Source organism: Gavialis gangeticus, unplaced genomic scaffold, assembly GCF_001723915.1.
Source record: "Gavialis gangeticus isolate Ggan-Ray unplaced genomic scaffold, GavGan_comp1, whole genome shotgun sequence".
Lineage (NCBI taxonomy): Eukaryota > Metazoa > Chordata > Crocodylia > Gavialidae > Gavialis > Gavialis gangeticus.
Genome location: NW_017729006.1, coordinates 16971936 through 16981985, shown reverse-complemented (window position 1 = coordinate 16981985; position 10050 = coordinate 16971936). Strand labels below are relative to the sequence as shown.

General features: G+C 42.4%; 1 protein-coding gene across 1 annotated transcript in view; it reads left to right on the top strand.

Annotated features, from left to right (window-relative positions):
* The first annotated feature begins 3153 nt into the window (after window positions 1-3153).
* LARS2 (leucyl-tRNA synthetase 2, mitochondrial) overlaps window positions 3154-10050 on the top strand; it is a 151393-nt gene continuing 144496 nt past the window's right edge. The window contains exons 1-3 of the mRNA XM_019508888.1: window positions 3154-3269; window positions 6513-6768; window positions 9393-9521. Coding sequence (XP_019364433.1) covers window positions 6535-6768; window positions 9393-9521 — 363 coding nt within the window. The 5' untranslated portion in view covers window positions 3154-3269; window positions 6513-6534. The remainder of the gene's footprint in view (window positions 3270-6512; window positions 6769-9392; window positions 9522-10050) is intronic.

The window sequence follows — 10050 nt, the reverse complement described above, 5'->3', positions numbered from 1 at the left end:
GTGCTGGTGGCTTGATTCCCTCCCATGTTGCTGGTGTGCTGCCTATGCTTAGTTAGTCCGATAAAATTTATCATCCTAAGAAATCCTTGCCTGTTGCATATAAGATCATTCTCTTAACAGTCAATCTGGTATATTGTCAGTTGCTAAAGAACCAGATTCTACTTTATTCCAATGGCCTTTGGGCTTCAAATTGGTATTAGTTATTGAGATTCTATCTAGACTGCTGGGATAAAAGGGATCACTAAAATGAAAAGTCCTTGAAAACATACAGCCAGGCTGTCTAACTGGCAGCCTGTGAGCCACATATGGCTCACGGGTTATTAAACTGCAGTTCACGGAGCTTGCCGGCATGACTCCATCTTGTCTGCCGGTTGCCAGATTCGTGGCCTTTGGTTATCATTAGCAACTAAAATCAGCAACAGAGGAAAGGGAGGATGAGCAGCAGTGGCACACCTCACCAGAGTAGGTCCCCTAAACATGCTGACAGAATCCTCCTTGCTGCTGGAGGTGGGTCATTTGGCCCTCCAGAAACCCTGTGGTCTGGGTCAGGCCCACAGGGCCAAATGAGTTGGACACCCCTGGCCTACAGTATCTTAAGTTGCTGTATCTCTAATCCCAATGCATTTTCACATTACACAAACGTTCATCATTCTGAGTTTGTGTAGCTGCTGGATCCTCATCATGGATTGTGCTAACTGTCCCCACACTAAACTCCTGACAACCTGCAGCAGCCAGTGTGAGAATTCATATAACCATGATATACATTATTCATGAAAAGATTTAGGATGGAAACACCTGTTAAATTCCAGTACTCCAGTTACCATCCATTAATAAAAAACAGGAAGAAAGGAAAAGAGAGGGGTAGGGAGTCATTCTATTTTTCTGCACATAAAAGTAAATCAGGAATAATTCCACCAGACCTCAGTGGAATTACTGTAGTGTAAAAATAGTATGAGAATCAGACTGGTGTTTACCTCATTTTTTGTGCCCAGAGGCTATAAGTATATTTGATACATGTGCATAGCAAAGCTGAAAGCTAATCTTTGGTAAATGATTATTTTTAGTGACATAAAACATTTAGATTTCAGGTTTAAAAAGCAAAAGTATTTCATCCCACCATAGGTACTACATCAGCAGAAGCTGTGGAATTCAATTTCATTTGCAAAAATATACAATTAATGGTTGCTGGCAAAAAAAGACACAATCAACAGGAAATAAATACTTCTTGTTCCTTTGAGACAACTCACAGTAATTAAAAACAATTCTGAACTGTATTCTGTTGACAACTGAATGTTACTTTTCAGCCAGGGGTGGAATTAATTATGCTGCTTTAAATTGTCTTTATCTGACTTCTGCTTTTTTCCTCATTAATTCAAAAGATAAAATTTAAACAAAGCAGCTATTGGCCCTGCATCTGGGCTACTGCCAAGGAACAACTTGCAATGGAAAAGAAATACAATTCTTCAAGTAGAAACATTATATTGTATATTTGGATAAATTTTACATACACTGTGGAAGGCACCAAAATGTGTGAGGCACTTTAAAACTCATAGGCTGACATGATTCTTGCAAATTCATTTGATTGTTTCTTTCTGTTAATTTGCTAGTTTCATTTTAAGATTTGATTTACAAAGATATGTTCATGGTAACTTGTAAGAAACACTTCTGAAACTGGCCTGACCCCACCCCTGCACCCATGTTTTTTAACTTTACTCATGCACATGACTTCTTTCCATGCTACTTTCCAGTGATTCTCAGACAAGGTACTGTAGATCCTTTCAGCGGTGTGACAAGGTCCCATGCAATGTTAGCACCGTTGGGTGTACCCACAGGCAGATCTCTGATTTTTAAAAGGGGTGGGGGGTGCAAATGGTGGACTGCACCATCATATATAAAATAGCACATATTTTTCTCCAGTTAAAAAGAAATTAGAAGCTTTACAGGGCCTAGGGCTATATTATTCAGATCAAAGCAAAAACCAAACTTCATTGAAATATGTATTAAGTATAAAAAACAAATTAGGAAAAAACAACCTTGCAAAAACTAATCAAAAGATGCTTTGGGTAGTCCTGTAGTCATTAGAATGAAATGGACATCTCTTTTTTTCAGATCCATACAACAAAGTCTAGCCATCTTGACATCCAATGCTTCACTGAAAGTTATTTCCATGCCTGAGTTAGTGGTTTTAGCTACAGTTAAAAAGAGTCTGCAGGACTGTGAAATAGGAGCTATGTTACCAGGAATAGCTAACAGACAGCAGTGACAGAAGAAAGGCTAGCTTGATTAGTGGAACAAATCAAGTGCCACTGACAGGCAGCTGGTTTTAAAGTTTGGGTGGACCAAAAAACATAGTGGGAGGCAGGGGTTGGACTGCACCGGTACCCCCCAAGTGTACAAATGTGATTTACAAGAGAAACTAAATGATTTCAAATGAGAATCCATCAGGTTAAAAATATCCAGCCCTGTTGCGGCCTGCGTTCTTTGCATTAGAAACCTTACGGGACTATTTTTCCAGTCAAAACACAAATGAAAAACGAAGAGCTGGCATTTACAGAGCGGTGCCTCATGTCTGAAACGGTGGAAAACCACTGGCCTGTTCATTTGAGGGCAGCCAGATGTCTGCATGTGTACTGCCAGGGACTGGCAGACCAACCCATCAGAGTGGCTGGGGTTGTGCGTGGGGTGCCTATGGGGACTGGGAGTGAGTGGGCAGCCAGGCCCGAGGGCAGGCGGTAGGTGAGGCAGACGTGTCAGGTCAGGTGCGACATTTGTAGCGTTCCTGGCTTTTTTGCTTACAAAGCTGCATTAGTGATCAAAGAAAGGACAAGGGTGGCCAATCGAACTGCCTCTCAGCACCTAACGTCCTGCTCCTAGACTGGGCCTGAAAACCACCGCCCCGTCGGAACGCAGGTGGCAGAGCTGCTGCGTAAGGCACTCGCGCGGCCGGCCTGGCTGCGCCCGCAGTCCCCCTCGGGCCCTCGCAGCGTCTCTTAGCAGCCAACTTCAGAGGCACCAGGCGCCGCCCCCAAAGGGCGCCAGGCTCCGCCAGAGGGGCGGGGCTTCAGGGACTCACGCCAGGCCTCGCCCCGCCTGAGGCCACGCCCCTTCCCCTCAGCTGCTGTGGTGTGCCTGCGCGGAGCCCGCTCTTCCGGCGCTGGAGTGCGTGTGCCGGTGGCGGTTGAATCAAACATGGCAGCGCCCAGCGCTGAAGCGGAAGTTGGTGGTGCGTGAGGGACCAGGACTCGCAACCCGCGACCGTCCCAGCTCAGGTAACGGCAGCCCCTCTCTCGAGCCGGGCCCGGCCTTAGAGCGGCGGGCGGGGGCTGCCGTGGCCCTGGCCCAGCGCCCCGCGAGCCCCTCGGCCGGAGTCTGGGGCTACCTTGGGTCTGGGCGGCGCGGAGTGGGATTAGGACTGGATGGGGCCTCACGAGGCCGCCCGGCTCTGCTGTCTGACTAAGCCCTGCCAGTCCCTGTCCCGTTCCTTTCCACGGGCGGACTCCCCACCTGCGCCTGCCGAGTCCTGGGTCTCCTGCTCAACTCCCTAGCCCCACTAGCCGCCTGCCAGGCCGGGTAGGAGATTCTGGCAGGAGGACCCCGGGGCTGCTTCCCTTCCCTTGTCCATAAATGTCTCTCGGCCGCTGGCTGCTTGGACTCCCTCAGGAGCTCTGCTCAGCATCCACCCTACGTGCGCTTGTTTTGAATCCACTTCCATCCCTGATTTTCTTTTCATCTGTCCCAAGGATTAAAGTGGCACTACCTAATAACCACCTGCATTAACAGTGGGGGCTAACTCTTGCTCTGTGGGGACAAGAACTGTGCTACCGACATGTGTCCAGTAGGCCTGACTAAGCCATCCCAATTAAGTGTCTGTGCAGCCTGTGTTTGAAAACTCCCAAGGATGAAGATTTCACAGGTTCTGTAGGGGCCTATTCCAATGCTTGACCCACCCTCCTTGTCAGATAGTTTCTCCTAATTGCCAGCCTGAATTTCCCCTGCTGCAGCTTGAGGCTGTTACCCCTAGTCCTGGGCCCCACAGTCACAGAGAACAAACAGCCCATCTCCATTCTGTCTGCAAGGGTCCTTCAGGGATGTAAAGACTGTTGTCAAATCCAAGTCTCCTCTTTGCAGGCTAAATAACCCTAGTTCCTTCAGCCTGTCCTCGTAAGTCTCGCCCAATTCTTGTTGATTTCAGTGGGAGTTAAGCACCTAAATAGCTTGGAGGGTTTGGATAGTCAGTCTCTGTGTCCTCCGTGCAAATGATTTGTCTAAATCGATGATTCTTGACCAGGGTACCCTAGGGATGCGCTGTGGCACCCTGGGGTGCCATGACATCCTTTCAAGGGTGCCCTGGATTGCTACGCAATAATAGCACTGGTAGGTGTACAAATATGATTCACAAGGTAAACCCAGAGATTTCAAATAGAGTTTTTTAATGCTACAGATTCCTGACTTTTTTGTGGTCTTTTTGAGTTTTTTGCAGCAGAAAAAACTGTTCTATTATTTTTCCATAGTCAAGAAATGAGTGAAAACTAAGAGCTGGCACCTTCCGAGGGATGCCTCAAATTAACGAGGGTGCCTTGAATCTAAAAAAGTTTGGGAATCACTGGTCTAAATAGACACTTCAGCAGCTCAGTGCCCCCAATGTCACAGAGAATCTGGGAAACAGCCATGGAGAAAAAGGCCTGAATCAAGATAGAAAACCCTTAGAAGTAAGTTTGCTGTGCAGCAAAACAGCCAGTGTAATTTGGGCTGCATAGGTGTAACCCAGGGGTGGGCAAAATACTCCCTCCTCTCCCTGCTGGTGTAGCCTAGCCCAGCTCCACAGACCCCTGCCAGCCCGTGCCCTGCTCTGGGCCTCACTGGTGCTGGCCCTGGGACACTGGTCCCAAGACATTGAGACATTGGTCTCAAGGTGGTGACCAGGGGGTGGGGCACCTGTCAAGGGGCGGGGCTACACATGCGACCCTCGACAGCCTGCCAAAACTGAGTAAGCGGCCCTCCACCAAAAATAATTGCCCGCTCCGGTGTAATTTGATGAATCATTATGTTCTTAGCATGGTTCATGTGTACAATTGTAATGTTGCATTTAGCGTGGGACTGTGTTTATTACCAGAAGAACGTAAACACGTTAGAGGGAGCTCAGATTTCCATAATGGAAATCATCAGGACAAGATTTGCACCTGTGAAGATAGCTTAAAAGAGCTTGTGGGGCCTGCCCAATAGAAGACAAAGAAGAAATGCAATTCTGCAGAGTTAAAAAAGGCCCAGGATTGGGGCTGAAGCGATACATTGTGCGATATCTGGAGGACTGACTGATCTACCAGTCCTGTGATAATATGGTGAGACGACCATACAGATGTCTGTCACAATAGTGGGGGCACAAAGTGTTAGTTCCCCTTATTCTGTGAACCTTTTGGGGGGTTTGTCCAGCAATGAGTGGCAAGGATGTCTGAATACTCGCACGTTGTCCTGAAAAAAAACATTTTCTCCTGCAACAAGGGCAACATCTGTTCATAGTCATAGATGACAGAGATGTATTACTGCAGATACTTGTCAGTGCTCAGAGCTTATATGCTTTATAGCAATAATTCATGCATAGGAAATGGAAAAAGCTTATATTGGCAACAGGTGCTTTTAAATTAGGATAACTGTGTTAACACTAGGCCATGCATTGATATTGTTATTACAGTTAAAACACTGGAATACTTAAGACTGTTAAAATTTGAGTGTAGATCAGGCTAATGATGGAGAAGTGACATGGAACAAAGGACATCAGTAGGAATAATGGGATGACATTTTAAAAAAGGGAAACACCTAAAATGAATATTTATGAGTGTTTATTTGGAAAAACTTCCTGGTAGTGAGAGGGGTTTTTTAGATTTTTTCCTCGAAAAAGAAGCTGGAAAAGCTTCTACCACTAGCAAAATTACCATGCTGTATAGTCTGAGGAGGGACTATATCTTTCACATCTCTGGGTTCTGTGATAAGCAGGCCTCCAAAAGTGCATGAAGAGTACTTTTCCAGCACTTGCCTGTTGCTTGACAAGAGAATTGGGCTCATTACTTTATTTTCTTGATTTGTTGAACTCCATGTCTTTTCAGCAACATCAATAACTTCATATGAGATTGTTTCCCAGTTCTCTCCTTCCTGTGCCCTCATCCAAAATCACTCTTAAAATATCAAGATCACCTCTTCCCCATTCTGTCATCTCAAATGTGTAAAATATCAGTAAGTTGATGCTGATTTTAGGTTAAGTTGAGTAGAAGCATTTCATCTTCTAGTAATCTAGTATTGCCATACTAATTTCATGTTGGTCCCCTCTATATAGAGTTGCAGCTAATTATTAAAAAATGAAGTTGTTAACAATATAGGCTTCTGGAGATAGAACACAAGTATTATGTTGATTTTTAAACCACACCGGAACAATTAAACAACAAAATTGTTATGTAAGTTTCTGCTGTAGTTAGCACTGTTTTATAAATGACTACAATCTATATGTTTGTATTTTTCAGATTGGACATTGTATCTTAAAGAATGCAGCCTGTTTGGAAGAGAGTTGGTATTTCTTCCTCATGTCTAAAAAGGCAGCTAACTGGATTCAGGGGTTTAATTAAATGGCAAAAGACACTGGCTCCAGGATGCATCAGATCTATTTACAGCGAGACAGGGAAGTGGGAAAGCAACTATACACGGGAGACAAGAAAGAGAGTGGAAAAATGGTGGTTTCCAAGAATAAAGGAACAGTTCTGCAAAATTTCAGAAACAGATGTAAGCATTATGAGAAATTTGGCAAGCTTATTTTTTTTGTTTTGTTTTTTTGAGGTGAAGTATATTTTGAAAACGTGTTGAACACTTTAATATAGATTTTTTTTTTAAATGTTCTCCCTCAAATGTAATCTATTCATCAAAAGTACATAGGGCAATAGAGTATTTGTAACAGCTGTAATAAAATAATCCATGAAGTAAAGACAGAATATAATTGACAAAGAGCAAATTAATTTCTGACTCTGTGGCTCCGAGGTAGTGTGTTTTAACAGATTCAAAAAATTGCTTTCAGTAAAACTAAAATATTTATTTTCAATACTGTTACAAAGTATGTGTGTATATGTGTTCATGTATAATATACAAATAAAAACTCAAAATGTTCCTGAGACATGCTGCCCAGGAAGCAATAACAGAGCAAATAAGCCTCTCCCAAAAGAAAGCCAGAATGAAATAAAATGGGTATCTTAAAATGATCACCAAGACTGTATGAAAATGATGTTGACAACACAGTATTCCTAACAATTTTTATTGACAATGAGACAGTAATGGAGAAAACAGGCAATAGGTTTGCTAATTCACACAGCTTCTTGATAAACAGTTACACTCTCATTTCATGTATCTAAATAAAGTTTGCTTTCAGATGGTGCATATGCATCTTCTAATACATGTTTACCTTCAGATGGTACATATGAATCTTTTAATACATGCAGATTTCACTTGGGATTTTTGCCACTCCTACGATTAATTCTATAAAGCAGTAAAAGTGACTGAGCATGAGGGATAACAATGGACAATAAATTATGTGGCTTGCAATTCCTGTAAGGGCAAAGAAAATGTGATTCCTTCTGACAGGGATGCTTCTCAGTTCCAAAAAGAGGCCAGTTAACTGGTGGAAAATTAGAGAAAAGTAAGTAAAATAATTCCAGTGCCAGTAGAGTCTTTGAGGACTAAAAACTAGGGGCCAATTCTATGTTATGACTGAGTGCAAAAGTTGCTCCATCCGGAGGGGACATCTGTTGACTTCGGTGAGAGACTGTTCAGGTACAGGGGTTCTTCCAGGGTTGGCATTAGGGTAGTGCAAAGCCTGCAATTGCATGGGCATTGATCTGATCCAGCTGGAGATTGCATTGCATTAACAGCTGTGAAAATGACAAGCAGAGATTGATTTTGTTGCGCTAATTAGATTGGTGGCCTAGTGAAAAGTAGGGACCCAATACTGACCCTTTGCATGGAGTCCCCAGATGGTAAATCCTTCTCCAGGTTCACCCATGTGATCAGCATATACAGATGACAAGGCCCATATCTTTCCAGCACTTACATGCTTGAATTTACATATAAGGCCCATTCATTTCTTTGGGACTACTACTAGCATGTCTGTAAGTAAGTGATAGTGAGATGAGACTTCCAAAAGTGAATATGTTAATTGTATGCAGTAGTTAGAAGGATGTAAACAATTTTTCTTTCTAGTGCTTAGGATGGTAGAGAGAAACAATTAAATGAAGTACAGTTTAGGCCAAATAGAAGAAATATTTTCTCAAGTGTTACATCTGCTGTGTTGTGAAAGTCTCCCAAAGGAAATGGTAAAAGCACCATTGTCTGAGACTTTTTTAAAACTTGCCTGACCAAAGCATTGGAATATACTGTAAGAATCAATACTAGATAGTCAGGGGTTCTGGTTTAGTTCTGTAGTAAATCTAAATCGTTTGTGTGGTTCTGTGATTTAGGGAGATCTGAGTGGGCCCTTGATAATAGAGAATCATTTTTGGAATAAAGTATTTTGTAGGTCTGATAAGGTTAGTTTCCCTGTGAATGCTTACAAAATAACAAACACAAGTTGTTTGAGTTTGTAAACTTAGGAATTGGTGTTCTAAAAAGGCAGCTTGATCTGTTACAAATTCTGTTGTCCCCCTAAGGGACTATGCTAAATATGCATTTAGGGAAGCCTTTTTTTCTTGGAAATTTGCTATAATTGAAAGCTTCCCAAGAATTATGAGTGACTTACAATATCTTCTCCATGCTGCAAAAAGTCATGGAAAACGATTTAAGTATGTAAATATATGGCTCCCATGTCACTTTGGGTGTTTACCTTTTTCTCGCTTATGCTCACTCATAGAGCTATAAAATTTCATTCTTCCTCCTTGCTTGCTTCTCTTGTTTTCCCCTTCTGAGCTGCCTGATTTTGGTAGGAAATAGAATTTAGAAAAATTATCATAGAAATGAGAGAGGTGACTTAGATTCCAAGGAGAATAAAATAAAGATGAAAACTGTGTGTGTCAGGAAGCATTAGTTTAAACGCATACCTTTTTGGTATCTGACGACAGTCTGGAAAGCATTATAAATATGCAAAGCTCTCAGGGTTATTTTTAATAATATATTGTTCCATTCTTAGTGTTGCTGTAATATTTAATAAAATCTATTATTGAGATGCTAATTTCTCTCTAGTACCTTAATAAACATTCTTCTTCTCATTAGTTTTACTGTTTATTCGCAAACAAAAGAAGATAAGCAAATAAAATTATTTCCAGAAGAGAAATTGTATGCAAGCTGTGTAGTTTTTAATGTATTCATTTGATATTATTTCATAAAATACTAGCTGGCATGGGTTTGATTTTTGTTGTTCTTTCTAGAAATCAAAACCAAAGTTTTACGTGCTTTCCATGTTCCCCTATCCTTCCGGGAAGCTACACATGGGCCATGTCCGTGTCTATACCATCAGTGACACAATAGCACGGTTCCAGAAAATGAGAGGAATGCAGGTAAGGAAAGATCTGCAGTAGGATCATTCTACTAGTATCTTAATCTTTTTTTGATCCAGGTATGTGGTACCAAGTCAGTATTACTTGTGCACTGAGTATGACAGGCTGAGTCAAAAGTGGGTTAAAATAGGCATTTCAGGCAGCTTTCATTGTAAGAAATGATGTTTGTACCACTAATGGTTGCAAGTAAATATGCAGATTTGGCCCACATGTAACAACTGCAGTGTTGCTGTTTGAGTTTGCACAGTCTGAAATAGCACTAACGAGAAGCAAAGATTATCCCATGTCAATAAGATATTAATCCAAGGAGGGCCTCTGCCAACACCATTTAAATAGAGTACTCTTGAGTGTGACAGGAAAAAAGTGCAATGGGCCCAGCCTAGGAACCCAAGTAGATAACATGCAGATGCTAGTATTAATAATGGGAGCCCCCTTGATGCAACCCCTGTGTGTGAGGCAGAGAATAGGCAGTCTGTCCTTTCACTATCCCAGCTCCTGAAAGGCAGATTGCCCCTTTTGCTGTGGGGGG